This window comes from Coregonus lavaretus, assembly GCF_964263955.1.
Source record: "Coregonus lavaretus genome assembly, chromosome: 12".
NCBI classification, from domain to species: domain Eukaryota; kingdom Metazoa; phylum Chordata; class Actinopteri; order Salmoniformes; family Salmonidae; genus Coregonus; species Coregonus lavaretus.
In genome coordinates this window covers 31,437,165-31,460,756 of record NC_139999.1, presented here as the reverse complement: position 1 = coordinate 31,460,756, position 23,592 = coordinate 31,437,165, and the positions used below count along the sequence as shown (strand labels likewise).

The following is a 23,592-nucleotide window of genomic DNA, read 5'->3' as shown; positions in this document are numbered from 1 at the left end:
ATTTTGCATAAATAACTAGCCTACATGTAAAAGTGTATCCTCGGTTAGATTTTAGCCTCGCTACAGCCTCTCATGTCCACACTGACATGAGGGAGGCACCAGAAAATGAGACTTTTAATTACATAAATATAGACTAAACCAGTCATGTTTGACAATTATAATATAGGCATAGCCGCAGGAAGGGGGTATTTGTATTTTGTATTTGGGTGGGGGTGCTGAGATTTTTTTAGTTGCCTGGGCTACAGATGGCTATAATCGGTCTGCTAATACAGGACTAGTAAAGGCCCAGTGCACTACTTTTGTGAGAAGAAAAAATATAATAATAAAAAACAAACAAATACACAATATAAAAGTATGTGGACACCCCTTCAAATTAGTGGATTCGGCTATTTCAGCCACACCTGTTGCTGACAGGTGTATAAAATGTAACACACAGCTATGCAATCTCCATAGACAAACATTGGCAGTAGAATGGCCCGTACTGAAGAGCTCAGTGACTTTCAACGTGGCACCGTCATAGGATGCCACCTTTCCCACAAGTCAGTTTGTCAAATTTCTGCCCTGCTAGAGCTGCCCCGATCAACTGTAACTGCTGTTATTGTGAAGTTGAAACGTCAAGGTACAACAACGTCTCAGCTGCGAAGTGGTAGGCCACACAAGCTCACAGAACGGGCCCGCCGAGTGCTGAAGCGTGTAGTGCGTAAAAATTGTCTGTCCTTTGTGGGGCCCCTGTGTTGAGGATCAGCGAAGTGGAGGTGTTGTTTCCTACCTTCACCACCTGGGGGCGGCAGCCTTGAGAGGGTTAACACGCTTAAATGTCTTACTCACGTCAGCCACAGAGAACTGCCTCGTTCCCCTCCACCCCCACATGGGCTGGGACCCAAGTAAATCTTATCTGTATACCCATCTGTCTAATCCTGCCATGGGTTTGTAGCACCTCATAAAGCAGGTATTGTCTGCTACATGAGCTAAAGGACTGGAGACTCATCAACACTGCACATGAACCAGAGCAAATAACTACTCTGTCTGGCTTGACTTCCTCCACCTACTGCAAGGCCAACAGTATGGCCATCAGCTCTGCCGTATATACAGCCAGATGATCTGTAATACGTTTCCTGACTGCCACCCCACATTCCTGCACTACAAATGCTGACCCAGTATGTCCTGTCGTTGGATCTTTTGAACCATCTGTGTAAATGGCCACAAAATCCTGACACACAGTATCCAGACGTCTCTTAAACATATCAGATGGATCAACACCCTCCTTATCTTTCTGTAGTCTCTCCAACACTTCTAGATCAACTACTGGAGGCGGGAGTAGCCATGGTGGATTTACAGGAATAGCTACCTTTGGACTAAACTCCCTTCCATACAGTACCATCCCCTTCGCCTGGGTATTACCCACCCACCCAAAGCTCGTGTTCTGTCTTCGCTCATGTTCCCAGCATGCCTGTAAAATCCCTTTCGCAGGATGAGACACCCCATGTCCCTGTAGATTGACCCAATAATTCATTGCCAGCTGCTGTCTCCTAATCTGCAATGGCATATCCCCCATCTCCACCTATAGTGCAGCCACTGGGGAGGTCCGAAATGTCCCACTACATATTCTGAGTCCTTGCCCCTGTATGACATCTAGCCTTTCCAATGAGGTCCGGGCTGCCGAACCACACGCTATACTGCCATAGTCTATTACAGATTGGATCAATGCAACATACATGGTCCTCAATGAGGAACGCCCAGCCCCCCACTCCTTCCCCCATCAGACAGCGCATCACATTTAGCACCTTCATACACTTTCCCACCACTCTCTCAATGTGTTCTGCCCAGGTCAGTCTAGTGTCGAAGTATACCCTAAGGAACCTGAAGGCCCCCACCCTCTCCAAGTTTCTCCCATATAACCTCAAGCATACCTCATCTCCCACCTTCCTCCTGGTAAAGAACACTGTCTGAGTTTTCTTTACAGTGAACCTGAATCCCCACATTAATGCCCACCGCTCTACCTCATCAATTGCTTCCTGTACCTTCCTGACTATGTGTGGCATATTTCTTCCCCTCTTCCATAAGGCCCCATCATCTGCAAATAACGACCTTCCAATATCCGTCTGTACCTGAGAGTAAACATAATTGATCATGATTGAGAACAACAGAGGACTAATCACGCTCCCCTGCGGTGTACCTTTATCCACCAGGTAGCTGACAGAGACTTCCCACCCTCACCTGGATAGACCTTCCAAACAGGAAATCCTTTATTCAGTTGTAAATTCTTCCTCCTACCCCCATAATATCAAGCTTGATTAACAACCCCTCCTTCCACATCATATTGTGAGAGATTTATTATTTTTATAATTGATGGGATGACTAACTTAGGAAGAATGCATTCTTGACTGGGCTAATGTAGGTTGTGACACCTGGCAAGCTGTGATTGATGTAAAGAGCTGTTTTAGGGGGTAAAGTGAGATAGGGATTTGTGTCTCCAAATGCTAGACTATACTGGTTCTTTGTGATCTGTGAACCTTCCTTGGACGTAGGAATGGTGACTAAGGGAGCTGGCTCTTCTCACTATGACAGGTTGTTATGATATGGACATATGCCTGGTAACAGAGATGCATCAACGGATTGGCTGAGTAAGTTTAAACCACGCTCAAGTCTACTCTAATTGGCCAGCAGAGAGGTGGGAAACTCTCTCTGTCAGAGTATTTGAGCAAGATCCTAGAACAATGGGTTAGTTCTCTGGGGTGCCCTGCGAGGTATTTCAGAGAGCCCGTATATACGAAACATCATATTTACCATTGAAGGTTTTTGCATTAATTAAAATAACTAGTATATCTTAGAAGTCGTGTTGACCTCTTTTGTTCCTAATGCCAGATTTGAATTGACGCAACTTTGACAATATCATACGCCTTCTCCACAAAAAAGACAGCTACAACAGCCTTGTTCACCTGAGCCTTCCTGACCTCTGCTTCTAAGCAGAGTACTGGGTCCATAGTTCCCCTACCCTTCCTGAACCCACTCTGATGTGGCGATACTAGCCCCCTGCTCTCCAGGAAATAAGTTAGCCTCTCCGTAATCATACGTTTGGTCCTTCCCTGGCTTCCAGATTGGTACCACTACTGCCCCCTTCCAGCTGCCTGGTAGTTTCCCCTCCTCCCACACTCTGTTGTACAACACTAAAACCTTATCCAGTGCCTCATCACTAAGATGGGCCAACATAACATAGCACACCCTTCAAACCCCTACTCCTTTTCTCTCCAGCTTTCTTTTTCTCTTTCTTACTCTCCCCTTTATTTGTACCACTATGCTCCATACTTGCTTCACTTTCTTCTCCATCACTATCTCCTACCATCTCTGACCCAGTCACAGCACAGCCGTGCCAAACCGCCGCCACACCTAGTAAAGTCTGATTATTTGTTTATCAACGATTTATCGTTAGCCACAGCTTTCAGCCCTCTCTCCGCCAGCCAGCTCGTGCGAGTGGAAAGCCAAGCGGATGCTTCACATTTATATATCCAATTAAATATCTGTCTCATTGTTCTATCTGTGCCCCAAGGCTGCAGTCCAAACTCAAAGTAGACAGCCCTCGGCCCTAAACCCTCAGCCCTTGAATGACGTTTTACATCGTCACATCCGAGTGTGCCTTATTAAATGTCTCTTGCAGTGTTGCCAACTTAGCGACTTTGTCGCTATATTTAGCGAGTATTCAGACCCATCTAGCGACACATTTTCAAAAAATCGACTAGCGACAAATCTAGCGACTTTTTCTGGTGTTATTGGAGACTTTTGGAGACTCTGACGTGAAAGCACGTATCGTTCTTACTCTTCTCAACGAGCAGCGGGTGCTGCCGTGGCCCCCACCCCCGTCCCAAAGCACTCACAGGCGGCCAAGTCCTCGCGCAGCAGTCCCTCCCAGCTGCAGTCAGAGCAGGAGATGTTCACCCCTCCGCGTCCAGACTGCAAATGAATCGCACATTCAGGGAGAGATGTAAATGTAAAATGTTCTTTGTCTAAAATAAATCACTGCATTTGACTCACACAGCCTCAGTCACTTACTCACCTCGTCCACTGTGTGTGTGCCTCTCTGTGACATAAGCTAAACATCTAGCTGGCTAGCTCATCATGTCTCAGTCTAAACTGTACACTCAAAAATACAGAAAGGAGTGAGAATCAAACCCTGAATTCAAAGGCTGGTTAAAAAAATGGTTAAAAAAATTACCTCTGCAAAAAAGGCTGAGGCCCCCATGGCATTAGCTATCGCTGAACACTGTTCCATGCTGGCATGTGATCACTTTGGAGAAACATGTAGAGCTGCTTTCTCAGACTCCACTGCTGCTACCCACTTCAAAATGCACAGGACAAAGTGCACAGAAATGATTAATGGTGTTCTAGCATCATGCTTTCTGAAAAAGTTGGTCGCAGATGTGGGTGACCAGCGTTTCAGCCTCCTCCTCGATGAGTCCACGGATGTACAGTTGAAGTCGGAAGTTTACATACACCTTAGCCAAATACATTTAAACTCAGTTTTTCACAATTCCTGACATTTAATCCTAGTAAATAATCCCTGTTTTAGGTCTGTGGGGTTCTATTTTCTCATAACTGGATGGGATGACTAACTTACAAAGAATGCATTAATGATTAAAGCATAAAAGGTTTATACTGTACTGATATGAATTGTTTCACATAACAGGCTGTGATTCATGTGAGGAACGTTAGGGGCTAGGATGAGATAAACTTGTATTTCTTATAGATAAGACTTGTATTTCTCACAGAGACTACACTGCTTCTTTGTGATCTGTGAACCGTCCAAGGACATGGGTACTGCAAAAAGTGATGACTCTACAGGTTGTTATGATAAAAACTTATGCCTGGCAACAGGGATGCGCCAAGAGGCTGGGACCAGCCGGTGCGCCAACGGATTGGCTGAGTAAGTCTAAACCATGCTCAGTCTCTACTCTGATTGGCCAGCAGGGAGTGGGAAATATCTCTGTCAGAGTATTTGAAGAAGAACCTGTAACAATGGATTAGTTCTCTGAGTGCCCTGCGTGGTATTTCAGTGGACCCGTATATACGAACCTTCATACTCATCATACATACATTTTGCATATAATAAATTTAGCTTGGATTGAAGATCTCTTGATTCTTATTCCAATACCAGATTTGAATTACGCAATTTCTAACAGGTCAGGTAGGATCACCACTTTATTTTAAGAATGTGAAATGTCAGAATGATTTATTTCAGCTTTCATTTCTTTCATCACATTCCCAGTGGGTCAGAAGTTTACATACATTCAATTAGTATTTGGTAGCATTGCCTTTAAATTGTTTAACTTGGGTCAAACGTTTCGGGTAGCCTTCCTCAAGCTTCCTACAATAAGTTGAGTGAATCTTGGCCCATTCCTCCTGACAGAGCTGGTGTAACTGAGTCAGGTTTGTAGGCCTCCTTGCTCACACACGCTTTTTCAGTTCTGCCCACAAATGTTCTATAGGATTGAGGTCAGGGCTTTGTGATGGCCACTCCAATACCTTGACTTTGTTGTCCTTAAGCCATTTTGCCACAACTTTGGAAGTATGCTTGGGGTCATTGTCCATTTGGAAGACCCATTTGCGACCAAGCTTTAACTTCCTGACTGATGTCTTGATGTTGCTTCAATATATCCACATAATTTTCCTTTCTCATGATGCCATCTATTTTGTGAAGTGCACCAGTCCCTCCTGCAGCAAAGCACCCCCACAGCATGATGCTGCCACACTCGTGCTTCCCGGTTGGGATGGTGTTCTTCGGCTTGCAAGCAACCCCCTTTTTCCTCCAAACATAACGATGGTCATTATGGCCAAACAGTTCTATTTTTGTTTCATCAGACCAGAGGACATTGCTCCAAAAAGTATGATCTTTGTCCCCATGTGCAGTTGCAAACCGTAGTCTGGCTTTTCTATGGCGGTTTTGGAGCAGTGGCTTCTTCCTTGCTGAGCGGCCTTTCAGGTTATGTCGATATAGGACTAGTTTTACTGTGGATATACAGTGGGGAAAAAAAGTATTTAGTCAGCCACCAATTGTGCAAGTTCTCACACTTAAAAAGATGAGAGAGGCCTGTAATTTTCATCATAGGTACACGTCAACTATGACAGACAAAATGAGAATAAAAATTCCAGAAAATCACATTGAAGGATTTTTAATGAATTTATTTGCAAATTATGGTGGAAAATAAGTATTTGGTCAATAACAAAAGTTTCTCAATACTTTGTTATATACCCTTTGTTGGCAATGACACAGGTCAAACGTTTTCTGTAAGTCTTCACAAGGTTTTCACACACTGTTGCTGGTATTTTGGCCCATTCCTCCATGCAGATCTCCTCTAGAGCAGTGATGTTTTGGGGCTGTCGCTGGGCAACACAGACTTTCAACTCCCTCCAAAGATTTTCTATGGGGTTGAGATCTGGAGACTGGCTAGGCCACTCCAGGACCTTGAAATGCTTCTTACGAAGCCACTCCTTCGTTCCCCGGGTGGTGTGTTTGGGATCATTGTCATGCTGAAAGACCCAGCCACGTTTCATCTTCAATGCCCTTGCTGATGGAAGGAGGTTTTCACTCAAAATCTCACGATACATGGCCCCATTCATTCTTTCCTTTACACGGATCAGTCGTCCTGGTCCCTTTGCAGAGAAACAGCCCCAAAGCATGATGTTTCCACCCCCATGCTTCACAGTAGGTATGGTGTTCTTTGGATGCAACTCAGCATTCTTTGTCCTCCAAACACGACGAGTTTAGTTTTTACCAAAAAGTTCTATTTTGGTTTCATCTGACCATATGACATTCTCCCAATCCTCTTCTGGATCATCCAAATGCACTCTAGCAAACTTCAGACGGGCCTGGACATGTACTGGCTTAAGCAGGGGGACACGTCTTGCACTGCAGGATTTGAGTCCCTGGCGGCGTAGTGTGTTACTGATGGTAGGCTTTGTTACTTTGGTCCCAGCTCTCTGCAGGTTATTCACTAGGTCCCCCCGTGTGGTTCTGGGATTTTTGCTCACCGTTCTTGTGATCATTTTGACCCCACGGGGTGAGATCTTGCGTGGAGCCCCAGATCGAGGGAGATTATCAGTGGTCTTGTATGTCTTCCATTTCCTAATAATTGCTCCCACAGTTGATTTCTTCAAACCAAGCTGCTTACCTATTGCAGATTCAGTCTTCCCAGCCTGGTGCAGGTCTACAATTTTGTTTCTGGTGTCCTTTGACAGCTCTTTGGTCTTGGCCATAGTGGAGTTTGGAGTGTGACTGTTTGAGGTTGTGGACAGGTGTCTTTTATACTAATAACAAGTTCAAACAGGTGCCATTAATACAGGTAACGAGTGGAGGACAGAGGAGCCTCTTAAAGAAGAAGTTACAGGTCTGTGAGAGCCAGAAATCTTGCTTGTTTGTAGGTGACCAAATACTTATTTTCCACCAGAATTTGCAAATAAATTCATAAAAAATCCTACAATGTGATTTTCTGGATTTTTTTTCCTCAATTTGTCTGTCATAGTTGACGTGTACCTATGATGAAAATTACAGGCCTCTCTCATCTTTTTAAGTGTGAGAACTTGCACAATTGGTGGCTGACTAAATACTTTTTTTCCCCACTGTAGTTGATTCTGTAAATCATTCAATTTAGCTTTTTCATTAAGATCAAGATGCTCAATCTCTGCGATATCAGCAATTTTGTTAGCGAGCTCAGCTACCACACATCTCCTTTTTAAAGCAAGCCGTTTCCCTTAAGTAATACAGGCTGAGCGGATTTTAAATTTCAGCAGTTCCCAATATTTCCCATATTCTGCATTAGAGGTAGCTAAATTCCAGTAAACAGAAATAAGATTCTTAATCACATTTTTTAAATCATCATGCAATAACATTGAGTTATTCCATTTCCAATAACCACCAGATAATTTATTATCATCATTAATGCACATTCTCTGCAATGTTGCAAACTAGCATATGGAACAACTCGCTGCAAAATGTGTCCTACCCGGTCTGAAAACAGTGATGAACTAACACACAGCGTCCAAGGGTTACCACAGCCCCAAAGTCAACATTGTCTATATCATAAAATGCTTTTTGATCTTAATTTAAGGTTAGGCATATGGTTAGCAGTGTGGTTAAAATGTATTGAAATGTAACATCAAACAGTTTTGGTAATTAAACAATTTCCAGACTTCCAAGGGAGGCCTGACAACGACGTGATGACGTTGTTTTGAAGGTTATGGCTAGATATGACTCGGTAAACCAATAACAAATATGTTTTTATCATTGTTCTATCTGTGCCGGTAATTTTAGCTAGCTAGAGTGGCAAGCTAGCTGATCTGTTATATGTACGTGCTTACTGCTGAGGTATCACGAGTCACGACAGATAGAACAATGACCACACTATACTACGTTGTGTGGAGGGTGGAACGCGACGCGCCTCAGCCAATGAAAACTTGTGATGGCCGGGGCCGACCCCGCCCCGTTCTGTCTTCGAGGGGTGCATGGAGACATTTCTCGCTGTCAAGGAAAGACAGGAAAATATGGACGCATGTTTTTTCCCTCTAACTAATTGAAATGATGTCCAATTAATTAAACAGAATGTTTGGATACCTGAAGCGCTAGTCAATTTGTAACATCATAGATCGACAGAGAAATGTCGTTTGTAATACAACGAACAAATGCTTGTAAATTGCGCATTCATGGAAATGCATCATGGGAAATGACGGACTACTACTGACGAAGATACCGTATGCCCCCATATCCTTCTGCAATTGTTTATTTTGTAGAACTAAAATAAGTCAATAGTTGATTCATTTGATAATAATAAATATATATGAGTGATTTGTGTGCTTCACAACATCGAGGGTGCTGGAGCACGGAGGTATAATAAGTGCTGGAGAGATATAGTTCTGTCGGTCCATGTTGCTGGGGATCGGAGGTGTCCGGTGCGAGAGAGGGCGGTTGCGGTGGCGGTGGCCAGGGTCAGAGTAGTGCAGAAGATGGCGCATGTTGAGGAAGTAGAGGAGGGTGGGTCAAGGGTGAGGGATTCTGAGAGGATAGGCCAATGAGTGATATGTTTCAGTACGGTTGGCATCTTAGCGTTCCTAGTAATGGTAATCAACTGTACCGCAGAAATGGAACGTAAATCACAGAAAATAGATGTGGTGGCAGCTGCAGAGAAGTACTTGGGGTACGAGATTGACTTCAGAAGAGTCCCGTGTAGCTCAGTTGGTAGAGCATGGCGCTTGCAACGCCAGGGTTGTGGGTTCGATTCCCACGGGGGGCCAGTATGAAAATGTATGCACTCACTAACTGTAAGTCGCTCTGGGTAAGAGCTTCTGCTAAATGACTAAAATGTAAGAGTTACAGGGTGTGTTGAGTGGCAGTATCCTGTCCTCTCAGGTCCGACTCGTAGGCCTGGGATAGAATCAGATAGGGTAAAGTAGTGGAATAAGGTGGTGGGTTTTAATGAGTGTAGGGTTAGTTGGTAGGGTCATTAAAAATATTTTCCCATTTGTATCACAAAGTGTAATGGATGTATACTATAGTTCAGTTAGGGGCGGTAATGCAACATATTGAATGCCAACAGCGGTTAAACTCCACCGAAGAATAACAACTCGTTCGTCCTTACCCTTACTTCTGGTCCCCTTTCCAGCCTTTGTTCAACATGGTGAGTGTTTTGCTGAGTTGTCCACGTTTTTGAAAAACAACTCACATTGTTGTCAAATGTACAGTCCCCCCTATTGACATCCAATCAGTTTATGTTCTGAAGTGTAAAAAAACTTGATGAATTAAGTTTATACAATGAACTATTGCACAACTGTGGACTAACTAGCTAGCTACCTGTTCTGGCAAAGACCACTACACTGCTTGGAAACGCTCAGGCGGGAAATGTAAACATGAATGCATTTTATGTAGGCTGAATAATGCTCGAGTTGAGGAAACTGAACTTGAGGCTACTTGAAAAATGGGTTTTGTCTGTTTGTTTTGGTTTTCAAAGAGTTGTTACATTGCAGGTTGGTTATTTTTCTGCACTCTAGGTTCGTGTGTAACAAAGTATTCTATACTGAGATTACTGACACAGCACTTAAGTGAAATTGGAGTACCTAATTGACTGAAATGAACCTGCACACAGTGGGGTCCCCAGGACTGGAGTTGAGAAACCCTTGTGAATAATTCGACAGTGAGCCTCTGTGCTCATGTTTCAAGACATCCATTGTGCCTTTGTTTAGACTAAGAAGAGAAGGAACTGCGGTCGTGCCAAGATGGGCCGTGTGCATGTGCAGCCTATCCGCTGCACCAACTGTGCTCGCTGTGTGTCCAAGGACAAGGCAATCAAAGAGTTTGTCATCAGGAACATTGTTGAGGCTGCTGTCAGGGACATCTCAGAGGCTAGCGTGTTTGAATGTGAGTAGATTGGTCAAAGGGTAACTAGTCATGTGTGACGCTATTAGGCACACTGTCGGTCCCCAGGACCAGCATTGAATGACACTGCACTGGAGCATCTGTCTTTTGCTTGATTAGATCCCAGATCAGTGGTTTATTACACTAAATACTCAAACATCCTTTCCTCTGTGCAGCCTACGTTTTGCCCAAACTCTTATGTGAAGCTACACTACTGCGTGAGCTGTGTCATCCACAGTAAGGTGGTCAGGAACTGCTCCAGAGGCCAGGAAGGACCGCACACCACCACCCCACTTCAGGCCCAGTGTGAGAACTCAAGCGCCAAGCTCTGCCATGGCCATTAACTCTGCCACTAACTGATTATCAGGAGTGTCAAACTTATTCCATGGAGGATTGAGCGTGTGCTGGTTTTCATGATTTCCTTTCAATATGACCAATTAAGACCTAGACAACCAGGTGAGGAGAGTTCCTAACTAATTAGTGACCTTAGGGCTCTATTCAATCAGATCAGCATAGCAGTTGTTTTGCGGGTGTCGGCTATCGCGGGTTAACGCTTGATCTGCTTGAATCTAGGCCTTAATCAATTAAGTACAAGGGAGGAGTGAAAACTCAGACATTGTCCTCCATGAGATGAGTTTGACACCTGTGGCCTGGACAAAGCCTTATGCCTGGGATATCTGCATGCATTAAGAGAATCCTCAACCAAATCCAGAAACTGACATTACCATTCCTGTTTTTCCTCTAACGTTGCCTGTTATTACATGGTGTGATTTTGGATTACTGTTCTGATGGCATATGTTATTTTTTTACAGGGTGGGCCACCCAGAGCTCAGATTGATTTGAAGATGTTTTTCACTTGCTACAAAATCAAAATGTCTTTATAAATATCTGAGTCTTATTTATCAATGTAGGAAATATCAGCCAGTCAAGTAAAGTTTATTTATTTGGAATAGACTCTCCTTCAATACAGTACAAAACTTACAGTAGTTTTAATCTTGATTACACAAATACTTAATTACATTATGGTACATGTAAAAATGCTCTGCAGTAGTTAAAGCGAATCCACACGATTCACAGGGGAAGGAGGAGAAAAGGTAACAGAGCAGATAGTCAAGTCAAAGGGAACACAAACACAGTGCAATAGAGAAACCTTGAAAAGGAAAACATTCAAACAAGGGCAAAATGCAACCACAAAAACGAGCACATCAGTAATAAAATGTGTTCTCTTAAGCTGGGGTGGCTGTTAAGGAGAAATACAAAATAAGCTTGAGTAATTTGTCCTCAAGACTATTTGGGGAAAGCTGAGTAAGGAAAGTGTTGCAAACAGTATTGTTACCTCATGCACCAGGTTTTAAAAGCATAACTGCAATCCAGTGTAGTACACTAAAGAATCAAATCCAGGATTACCTTTTCAGGGATTTTCTGCTGAACTTCTGGTCAAAATGGATTTCATGTGAAAGAAACTGCACTGGTCATAGCCAGGGCAAGTATGAGATACATCCTGTCCAATTATCCTTGTCGAGTTACGTTAACTGAATTTGCCTTTTCACACTATTACCAAAGCCCAGACATATCTGCTATTAATTCAGTTAAGCTCTTTAATATAGCTCTGTTCAAGAACTGTACATGCCATTTGGTTTACAGAACAAATATGTTTTTGCATCATAATTCACAGATCTGAGTAAAGTCCCAGGCACATTTTAAATTGAAGCTAAAACTGTGAGATGGGTCAATTACAAGCTACAGAGTTTGTAGAATGACAGTCAATGAGGGAGTTCTATTACGCTGGCCTGGGTGCATCGTCCAGAAACGTACATCTCTTTTCCATAAAATAAATGTTTACATTTTCAAACTAGTTAATTGGGAAGGCAGATGCCGTCGGACAGGGCGGGACACCTGGCTCATGCCCGAGAGGCAGCCGGTTCCAAATCGAATGCAGTCAACTTTCAGCCTACACGGGCACAATTAATCGAACCCCCTCATTGTCACTGGGAGAATAGCAATTGCATACTCCTTGAGGCCACTCTCCACCTCATAACCCATTGGATGAGAATGCCAGAGGTCCCACCCCTCTGACCTGCTCCTCCAATGGATTTTGAGGAGGACGGGAGGAGTGTGCAATTGAGATTCTCCCATAGGCTGCGTTTGTACAGGCAGCTGACTCTGATCTTTTCACTAATTGGTCTTTTGATTGGGCTGCATGTGTAGCTAGTTGTTGGATTGGTGACTGATGTGAAATAGCTAGAACTAACACAAAAATCCAAATGTATCTCTAACCACATTTTCATCCAGTTTTTGTGAGTAAAGTCATACTGTATAAATAAAAATCACAACAGCTGTGATGGAAACAAGCTTCGGTACAATTTTATAAATGGTAACAGATCATTTGTTAGTTTGACATGGTGGGATCTTTGTGTCGGTAAGATGTATTATGCGAGAAATGGCGGTGGAAACACCTTTATGCGCAAATATTGATATAACCATCATATCGAAGTAAACTTGGGAGTCTCGTGATGACATGGTGTGTGGTCCTCCCACTACAATTTGGGAATCCATGCAGTGTATTAGGCTACAGATTAAATAAAAGAACTTCACAGGGTGGTGAAAGTTCACGGTATGAGCTTAATGCTCCTTTCCAATAAATGTAGAGGGTCATATTCTGGTGACATGATGATCGATGCTTGACTGCCGTTTGACAAATACAAATATTTTCACTCTTATCCATAATAATCTCATGTTTGTAGACTAGCCTACCTGCAGAGCCTACCCGCACTGTATCGCAAGCTGTTGGCTAGAGCGCACGTGCTAAGACCAGAGTAGGCACATTTGCTATTTAACTTAACAGTTTGTGATAAAACTATCAGAGTTGAATGCGATAGAAACACATTGAACATTAGATTTTTATTCGGTACATGAAAACTTACGTGAAAAAGTACGTTGTGCACTGTTATCACGCACTGATTTTTATCCGCAACGAGTCAGTTTGGTGGAAATGCACCACTGCGGGAAAATTCACATTTTCTTTATGCGGATTTTAGAATATTCACATGAAAATCTGTCACCAATTTGATGGAAACCTAGCTTATGACATCAATTTTTGTTACCGTTTGAGCTTTCAAGACCCATGGCCAAGCGTTCTGTCCTCAAATCTATGATGTAGCCAACATCAAACAGTGTGAAAACCTCAGGGGCCTCAGGGGGCAAAGGCACAATAGCAACATTTACACACAGAAACATATCTGGAGAGACACCTAAATCTGCTGTTTCAAGAACTGGCGTCAAACGATCGATGCAGAACTTCCACGTCAATTCAATAATCCAACCATTTCGGATTACATTAGAAATATAATTTCTCTACTTTGAACAGTAATTACATATCCGTTCATAAGGCATTACTATTAGAACAGCATTACAGATTAAGTTTAATGCAACTGATTAAGTGCAACTATGCCCTGTAATTCAGTACAATTTCAGTTCTACGTAATTGCTTTAGAAGATTGTGACTCTTCTGACATTGGGATGAGGCATTTTCTTGTATACAGTCCACTTCAAAGCACATTCCTTTTTTTGTAAGATTAATTAAATATTAAATGAAGTGAAGATACAGGGCTGCCAAAATTAAATCAAATTAACCAAAAAATAAAAACATCACCAAACCCATACTCCCCACAGAGGCAATTATCATTTGAGGTAAAGGGTTTCACATTTATTTAAAAAATAAATCCCACAGCAGATTTTCCTGTCTCTCATACTTATTCTGTGTCAAGAGTAGGGCCAGGAGTTTTGCTTGACCATGGGAAACTCTGGGCCCTAATCAAGAACTATAAATCCTACAGGCTTCCAAGTTCATTCACTGTGAAGACTAAGAGATTGGGTAAAAGAGTAGGGCCACAACTGACCAAACTGCTTCTTTTAATTCACAATTGTGTATTCATCACGTTCCTTTTGATCAAAGCATTGTTAAGTCAAAGTTGACTGAAGGGATCTGAATGCTTCATGATTCCAAGGAAAATGTTTACCAACGTCAGTGCTCTATAAACACAACAATGAGAAAGAAAGAAAATCATTGAATCAAAATAAGCATTTCGAAGTCACTTCTGAAGAATCACGTTCTCAATCTTAACCACCAATGACTGTGGTCAACCACACACACATTACACTCATTCATGCCTTAGCAGCAGGTGACAAACAATCTCATGCACATGTACTTATCAAATAAAGATAATTTGAAAACCTTTCATATGCCTGAAAGTGCTTCTTTTTTTAACATGTCTTTGTCTCTTTCCTTTTGGGACGATGTTATAAAATGTTTATCAACATTAGGCCACTTATGTTGATAAACATAAATTAGTGATTAGTAGAGGGCAATTTAGGATTCAGCTTGGGTATTTAGCAGGGCCAGCTGGGATATTTAATGTAATGTCAAAGATAAATTTTTCCAAGAATTGTCAGCGAGGTCAACATCATGAAAGGCACAATACAATGAATATACAACAATTGTTTTAGGTCTCACTTAAATAAATAATATTGTTTTGGTTTGTTTCATAGTAAGCAACACAGTGGGATATCAGGGACCTTCTAAAATTGCCAACAATCTTATCTCCACCCATTGTTGAAGTCAACTCCAAAATAGTGGCAGTGGCTCTCCTTTTGTGGAGTGAGTTTAAAAAAATGTTTTATTTCCTTCAACACACTGCACAGAGAAATGTGCAGGCCATAAATAACCTCTTCTATAAAATAGTTTAATATAATCAGTGCAACAAAAGCAATCAAATGAAACAAAACAAACATACTGTACCGCATTCCACCCCACGACATTCACACTGATAAAAGCCTTCAACTCTCTCATTTAACTTACTAAACTTCCAAAAGAACAAACACCTACACACACACACAAACTGAAATTGGAAAGTGCACTCATTTGAGGCCAACCCCTCAAATCCTTCTTACCATTTGACTTGGGATCCTGGGTCTGGCCTGCACCACAACTCTTCTTAAAATACATGACCTACTATACACCAAATACACAATCTTACACAACACTGTGTCTGCCACGCCCCCAGGGACTAAGTGTTTTAGGGAATGGAATGGATTTGATAAAAGTGCTTTTCAAATAGGGCTTTGCTAAACGGACAAGTTCCTAGGGAGCCTAATGGCAGCTAAAGAAGACGACTACTGATTTGTCTGACTGCAGCTCGCAAGCGCAACAAAGTGCACATTGACGACTGTTTGTTTTCTTGCATTTTATATGTTAGTTAAAATCTTGATTAAAGTGCAGTAGAGGAAAACAAGGTCAGATATAAATCACATTGTCTAGCTAGTAGCATCACTGTTTTGTGCGCCCGGTTTTTTACCCGGATAAGAGAGGAAAGGTAGACAGACCACACCAGAGAAAGGCACTTCTGAGGATAGAAAAGTGCATTTACTCTTTATCTTAGCATTTTCTTGTAAGAATGCAGACATTTTGAAAAGTGTATTCAGAGTGGTGAGGATTCTCCATTTTTTAAAAAGTGATGCAATTGAGCTATTCTAATGTGCCTATTTGAAGTTGAGGTTTGTGATATCAGTATCAATGCCTGTGTACAAATCATTTACCAAAAACAGTGTTTTACTATCCTTCCCCCTCGTGTGATGCAGTGCAGACCAAACCCATTGCAGGCCCTTCTCTCAGAGTAAAAACAGCCCTAAGTACAGAGGCCCGTCCAGCCAGCCTCAGCCTGGCAGGTGCTCTCCACGGACAATGTGGGAGGAGAACTCATAGCGGTCCTGGCTGCGGTGGCCACAGATGTTGCACTCGAAGGGCTGGCGGAAGCCGTGGCAGCCCATGTGGATGGTGAACATGACGTGGTCCAGGAAGAGCACACGGCAGTGCTCACAGCGGAAGGAGCGCACTGTGTGCCCCTCTCCGTCCACCACCCGAAACGCCTGCCTGGAGGTAGGGGAGCCTGGGGCCAGGGCAGGAGGTGGGGGGACAACAGGGTGGCCACCCTCCTCCCTGTCCCTCTCTCCATCCCTGTCTTTGGTGTGGCTTGGGCTGTCCATGCCCCTGTGGTGCAGTAGGGGCGGAGGAGGAGGGTGGTGGTTGGAGTGGAGGTGGCGGAGGTTGTGGTGATTGTTGTTGTTATTGAGCGGCAGGGCAGGCGCCACACTGCTAAACACTTCATCCGGCATGCTCTCTGTGTCCGTTGAGTCCTGGCAACCGTTGCTAGGTGACGGGCCGTGGCTGCAGCCAGGAGGCAGGTCCTCGTGGCCCTCTGCAGCCTCCCTGCCCCCCACACCCGTGGACCCTAGGCCAGCCCCGGCCCCAGTGCAGTCCAGCCTCGGCCCCTGTGTAGCCATGGGGGTGTGAGCCGAGCTGATGACCGGCCGGAGCTCCGACAGGCAGGAGGGGTGAGGGAGAGGCAACCGTAGGGGTCGGAGGCCTTCAGATCCACCACCACTTCCACCTCCTTGTCCCCCCAGGTACCCTCCTCCCAGGCTAGTGTAGTGTTGCTGCTCCAGACCACCGTGGTGCGTCTCCCCATCCTTGTCGAAGGCGGTGCTGAGCTCGTAAGGCATGTCGGCCAGACTGAGGCGCATGTGCTTCTGTCCTGCAGGGCAGATAGAAGGCATGGAATCACACTGTACCACAACTCATAGGGAGGAACTAGTGATGTGCAGGTCGGTCATTATTTTTAAACTGACACCTGATCTCATGAATGATCTTGTACCCTTTGTGTTACCTGTGTGTGTGAGCGGTGTCTTTGCTCACCTCCCCATAAACAAATTCCAATTAAGTGCTTACCTACAAATTTCTGTGGTGTGGATCTCTTGCGTTTGGTGATGCTGTGGGCCAGCCGATCGATGAACGCCATCTTGTCTGAGGAAGGTTGCAGCAGGTTGTCAGGCATGAACTCCAGGTCCCTCAGCTCCTCTTCTATAAAAGACATGATAACACCATAGATAGAAGCAGTAACATACAGTGTGTGAGTATGTGTGTATGTATTATTTCTACACTACCTTGAGTGTGAGCGTTGGCTGGCTGCTGTGTCTCCAGGCTCTGCAGGTAGCTGTGGCAGCGTTCACGGTGCTCTTCCAGGGTGCTCTGCTGCTTGTAGCTGCGGCCACAATAACTACACTTATAGGGCTTCCCCACTGTGGGAGACGACACTGGGGACAGACAGGGATAAAGTCAACATACCTTGAATACATACAGAACTCTGTATTTTGCTCAGGAACTGACATGTTCAACTCAGACCCTATTTTCCTCACCCAAGTGTGTGTACAGTATGTGTATCCCTCTCACCTGAGTGAGTGCGGAGGTGGCCTGTAAGAGCGTCCCGTCTGCGGCATGCGTAGCTGCAGAAGGGGCATTTAAAGGGCTTCTCCCCCGAGTGCAGCTTAATGTGACGCAGCAGGTTCCCCTTCTGGGTGAAAGAGGCCCCACACTGATTACACTGGAATGGCCGCTCACCTGGAGGAGGCACATACCAGTTTATACACCCGACCCCTTACAAACCAAATTACAAACCAGTTTGAAATCAGTTTCATTCCCAGTCACGTGCCCAAATTACAATGTCAACCTGGTTTCGGGGCAGATCTGCTCAACAAACTAACCTCATATTTTTGTATAAAGGACTAATCAATCAATCACTCAATCAATTGATCAGTCACCTGTGTGGCTGCGTTTGTGCACCATGAGGACATTGGGCCCGATGCAGATCATCCCACAGATGTCACACTTGAGTTTCCCGTTGGGCAGCCGGATGGCACCTCCTGGTGACATGGGCTCTGGACTGGCCAGCTCCCTGTAGCCCCCTCCTCCGGCCTCTCCTCCCTGCTCAGAACCCCCCTCCTCCTCCACCCTGTCCCCTCTCTCATCCTCTGGCCCCGTGCCGCGGCCCGCCTCCTCATCACTGTACAGCTCCACTTTGATGGAGTTGGCTGGAGAGAGACAGGGTTTAGACCAGGAGAGGGACATATGATGAGAGCAGAGACACGGATGTGCTTGCTAAAGTAAAATAAAAACATCTGAGCCACAAAACCAACTGCCATACTCTCCCTTGGGAATAATAAAGTTCAGTACTTCTACTACAACAACAACAAAGGAATTAACAAATTGGAACTGACCACTAAGAGAGCGGCTGGGGGAAGTGTGCTGGCTGTTGGGGGTGCTCACTGTGGGGCCTCCCAGGGCCCCTGAAAACTCCCTCTCCATCGAAGAGTCTCCACTGCCTGCAGTCCACACACACAAAATGATGTAGGCCTACTGACAGTCCATTCAGCCATCTCGATAATGTCACAACCATAAGTTCAGTAAATCAGCTAATACAAAGGACTGTCCATGCCCTGCCCTCCATAGACTTACCTGACATGTAGGGACGGCCATTGCAGTCGTCATCCATTCTAACACCAGCTAACTGAAGGAAAACAGGTAGAGGAGAACCTCTTTAAATCATCACAGTTCTTTACTCTGTACACACATTAATACACAGTTCCAGGAAATGTATAGTAGCTGAAAATTCATGAAGTGCAACTGACCCTCATTGAGCCAAGTCCAGCAATTTCAGCGGACAGTTATCAAATTGAGTTAGAAAACCATGATGCATCTGCAACTATCATTATGAAGACTAAGATGCCTAGTGTATGGCACAGTCTTATTTTTGAATACATTTTGTTTTTTGTTTTTTTACCCAAAATTCTCATTACCGAAATGCGTCCGGATTAAATTCTCGGGTCATTTTATACAATTTCACTTGAGAAAAACCAAACTTATTTGAATAAAACACAAAATATGTTGCTGTAGTTTGTCCATAAATCATACAAATGGTAAACTAGAAGTTTGCATTAAACTATAATATTTATTACGTAAAAACAGTGTCTGTGGACATGTTTCTCATTATCGTATCACTTTTTCAAGATGCTGTAAAAACTCAAATGTAAGTCATGTTTTATTCACCCATGATGCATCGTCTAGAGGAGTAATCCTTAGATGAGCACAAGTTCATTTAAATTTCTTCATTTATATGCCTTCAGAATTAGGATCTTAGTCTCAAACACCGCCTTCACTACACCTTTTCATTACTGAAATTACTAAACTCAAATTGGGAAATTACCTGACCTACAGTGGGGAAAAAAGTATTTAGTCAGCCACCAATTGTGCAAGTTCTCCCACTTAAGATGAGAGGCCTGTAATTTTCATCATAGGTACACGTCAACTATGACAGACAAATTGAGAAAACAAAATCCAGAAAATCACATTGTAGGATTTTTTATCAATTTATTTGCAAATTATGGTGGAAAATAAGTATTTGGTCACCTACAAACAAGCAAGATTTCTGGCTCTCACAGACCTGTAACTTCTTCTTTAAGAGGCTCCTCTGTCCTCCACTCGTTACCTGTATTAATGGCACCTGTTTGAACTTGTTATCAGTATAAAAGACACCTGTCCACAACCTCAAACAGTCACACTCCAAACTCCACTATGGCCAAGACCAAAGAGCTGTCAAAGGACACCAGAAACAAAATTGTAGACCTGCACCAGGCTGGGAAGACTGAATCTGCAATAGGTAAGCAGCTTGGTTTGAAGAAATCAACTGTGGGAGCAATTATTAGGAAATGGAAGACATACAAGACCACTGATAATCTCCCTCGATCTGGGGCTCCACGCAAGATCTCACCCCGTGGGGTCAAAATGATCACAAGAACGGTGAGCAAAAATCCCAGAACCACACAGGGGGACCTAGTGAATGACCTGCAGAGAGCTGGGACCAAAGTAACAAAGCCTACCATCAGTAACACACTACGCCACCAGGGACTCAAATCCTGCAGTGCGAGACGTGTCCCCCTGCTTAAGCCAGTACATGTCCAGGCCCGTCTGAAGTTTGCTAGAGTGCATTTGGATGATCCAGAAGAGGATTGGGAGAATGTCATATGGTCAGATGAAACCAAAATATAACTTTTTGGTAAAAACTCAACTCGTCGTGTTTGGAGGACAAAGAATGCTGAGTTGCATCCAAAGAACACCATACCTACTGTGAAGCATGGGGGTGGAAACATCATGCTTTGGGGCTGTTTTTCTGCAAAGGGACCAGGACGACTGATCCATGTAAAGGAAAGAATGAATGGGGCCATGTATCGTTAGATTTTGAGTGAAAACCTCCTTCCATCAGCAAGACAATGATCCCAAACACACCGCCCGGGCAACGAAGGAGTGGCTTCGTAAGAAGCATTTCAAGGTCCTGGAGTGGCCTAGCCAGTCTCCAGATCTCAACCCCATAGGAGTTGAAAGTCCATGTTGCCCAGCGACAGCCCCAAAACATCACTGCTCTAGAGGAGATCTGCATGGAGGAATGGGCCAAAATACCAGCAACAGGGTGTGAAAACCTTGTGAAGACTTACAGAAAACGTTTGACCTGTGTCATTGCCAACAAAGGGTATATAACAAAGTATTGAGAAACTTTTGTTATTGACCAAATACTTATTTTCCACCATAATTTGCAAATAAATTCATTAAAAATCCTACAATGTGATTTTCTTCCCTAATTTTGTCTGTCATAGTTGACGTGTACCTATGATGAAAATTACAGGCCTCTCTCATCTTTTTAAGTGGGAGAACTTGCACAATTGGTGGCTGACTAAATACTTTTTTCCCCCACTGTATATGGAGACATGAATGCGCTTTAGTGATGTGGTCAATTGTTTGCTTACTTATAATGGGTGTCTCCTATTACTTATAGATTGAGCTAAGGGGCTCTTATTACCGAAACACACATTTCTCATTACCGCATAACTTTTAGGTCCGTTTTGGTCATGAGAACCTTCATTTCGGTATTGATAATAAGCTAATTCTAATGTCAATGGGTGTGCTGTGCTGGTAACTTTAATTATTTACTAGGACCACAGCTTACACATATTGTATAGATTTTTGTAAAACATTAGTTATTTCATTAAGTAGGGGTTGTCAAGAAATATGGGTGTATAAACCACATTTAATTTACTTAAAGCCACAATCTGGAGTTTGTGTTTCAGCAAAGAGCAACCCCACCACTTAAAGGAGGATATCCCCCATTTTGAAGTGTACCTGTTTTAGCGCACACCTATAATGTTGTTTGATATCCCAAAACAGTATATTTAGATACTTTATAGGCATATCATCTTATGCCATTTGCCCATAGCATCCCATTCAATTTAGAAATACAATTAAAATACCTTAGAACCACACATATCCACGTCCTAATTTTTATTTTAGTTTACCTTTCTTAACTGACTTGCCTAGTTAAATAACTCATTCTTATTTACAATGACGGCCTACACCGGCCAAACCCGGACGACGCTGGACCAATTGTGTGCCGCCCTACGGGACTCCCAATCATGGCCGGTTGTGATACAGCCTGAAATCGAACCAGGGGGTCTGTAGTGACGCCTCAAGCACTGGGACAAATAACATTTAAAAAAAAGTAACTTTATGCTTAAGTGTACTTGCCCGTAATTACAGTACAGTAAGGGGTATTTTAGTCAGTTGCATTAAGATCAGAGATTTTAGTATTATGCAAATCATTTGGGATTATCAAATGACACAGTTTGTTTTGGGTTACTGAATCTCTAATAGAGCCCAGTACAGTTTTTCAATGGCAAACTATCATCTCCGAAACCTGCTTATCATTACCGTAATGCCCCAATATTTAGCAAATATTAGGACAAATAAAACGTATACTTTAATAATGTTGGCTTAATCTGAGTGTGCCTTTTGTTCTTTATCCAAATATGTGTACATAAAAATAACATGTATACACAAGTAATTATGAAAAAATACAAATTCAGAAAAGGTTGTTGCGGTATTGAGAAATGTATTTAATTTTAAATATACTTGTTTTCAGTGTTGTTTAACTGAGGCCTTTGCATTAGGTGAGCAATGTAAAAAAAAAAATATATTAGACATTTATTTTCTTAATCCTTTTTTGTACTTAAACTGTTGCAGTAATGATTGTAGAGTGTGATAAAATGCATAACATCTGATCAATAAACATAGCAATAATTATAAAAGATAAATACAGATCCTAATATTAGTGATCCAAGATGATTTTTTTGTCAAGTGCCAGTTTTGTGAGAATCACCCATGAAATGGAGTGAGGCAATGGCCTTTTGTTTAACACTTGAACACTTAGCTATCAAGTCCTTCAAGACCGTGGACTAAGCCTATAATGTCTGTGGCTTAAGGATAGTTGGTTGGTAGAGGGAAATACCACGGTAACATAATTATGCTAACTAGCTAACCGTCTGACTAGCGTCAAAGATCATGATAACTAGCTAGCTAACATTTTCATCTGTGCTAACCAAAGATTATCTGTGCTAACCTAGTACAGGTTACAACCCCCACTAAAAGTGAGAGCATATAGCTAGCTAGCTACATTAGCTCTAGGGCAATTCCATGATCAGAGAATGATGCTGAGACTCAGATTTTACACTTTGCAGATGCAAAGTTTGGTAACAGAATGACGGTACAAACAGCACAAACCGTCATTCTGTTACCAAACTTTGCATCTGCACTGTTCTTCAAGTAAATGTGTTTTAGAAACATGTTCAGTTGAAATTGTTTTTAAAAAATAGTCCTTGTGCATGAGTTGCGTAGTTTGTTTAACTTTGCAATCATTGCTTTTTGTTTGGCATACATTTTAAAGTCTCTGCATCATTATGCTACTGTGGAATTGCCCTAGAGCAACTAGCTAGATTGCAATGCAAGCAAATATGCTACCAGCCAAGTGCATAAAAATTCTAAGACTAACTGGTCAAAACCAAGATAAATTTGGCTAAATTTTACTGATGTACAGAAGAAAGTCACCAAATACTCAGTTAATGTGTATGAAAATGTCTAGCTAGCTAAATTACTTGTTTACAGTGTAACATAGCCTAAATAATTGTATATATACATTGGTCATGCAAGTTTTAATCACCAAACAAACCAACTGACCATCTTCTTGCTAGGTACATAGCTAACTAGCTGATGTAGCTATATTCTCACACTGTTGGTGGGGGTTGTAAACTGCACTAACGTTACGTTAGCGCAGATAATCTTTGGTTAGCACAAATGAAAGTGTTAGCTAGCTACAGTAGTTATTATGATCCTTGACGTTAGTCAGATGGCTAGCTACTTAGTTAGCTGGCTTGTTTGCACATGCTAGCTAACTGAGCTCAGCAAGTCAGCCACTCACTAACTA

General features: G+C 42.9%; 1 protein-coding gene and 1 long non-coding RNA gene across 2 annotated transcripts; one reads left to right on the top strand and one right to left on the bottom strand.

Annotated features, from left to right (window-relative positions):
- Positions 1–9,052: 9,052 nt before the first annotated feature.
- LOC311138132 lies at positions 9,053–10,978 on the top strand. Its single transcript, XR_014614018.1, has 3 exons — positions 9,053–9,662; positions 10,225–10,399; positions 10,573–10,978. It is a non-coding gene; the product is annotated as an uncharacterized lncRNA (long non-coding RNA).
- A 5,130-nt stretch (positions 10,979–16,108) lies between these two features.
- LOC311137980 (zinc finger protein Eos-like) lies at positions 16,109–18,790 on the bottom strand (the record flags this gene model as incomplete). Its single annotated transcript, XM_084172625.1, has 7 exons — positions 18,744–18,790; positions 18,506–18,610; positions 18,050–18,319; positions 17,682–17,849; positions 17,396–17,545; positions 17,181–17,312; positions 16,109–16,986 (listed from the first exon to the last, which is right to left on the bottom strand). Exons 1-7 carry the CDS (start codon positions 18,778–18,780, stop codon positions 16,109–16,111), a joined length of 1,740 nt encoding a protein of 579 aa, XP_084028751.1. The 5' UTR covers positions 18,781–18,790.
- Between the last annotated feature and the right edge of the window lie 4,802 nt (positions 18,791–23,592).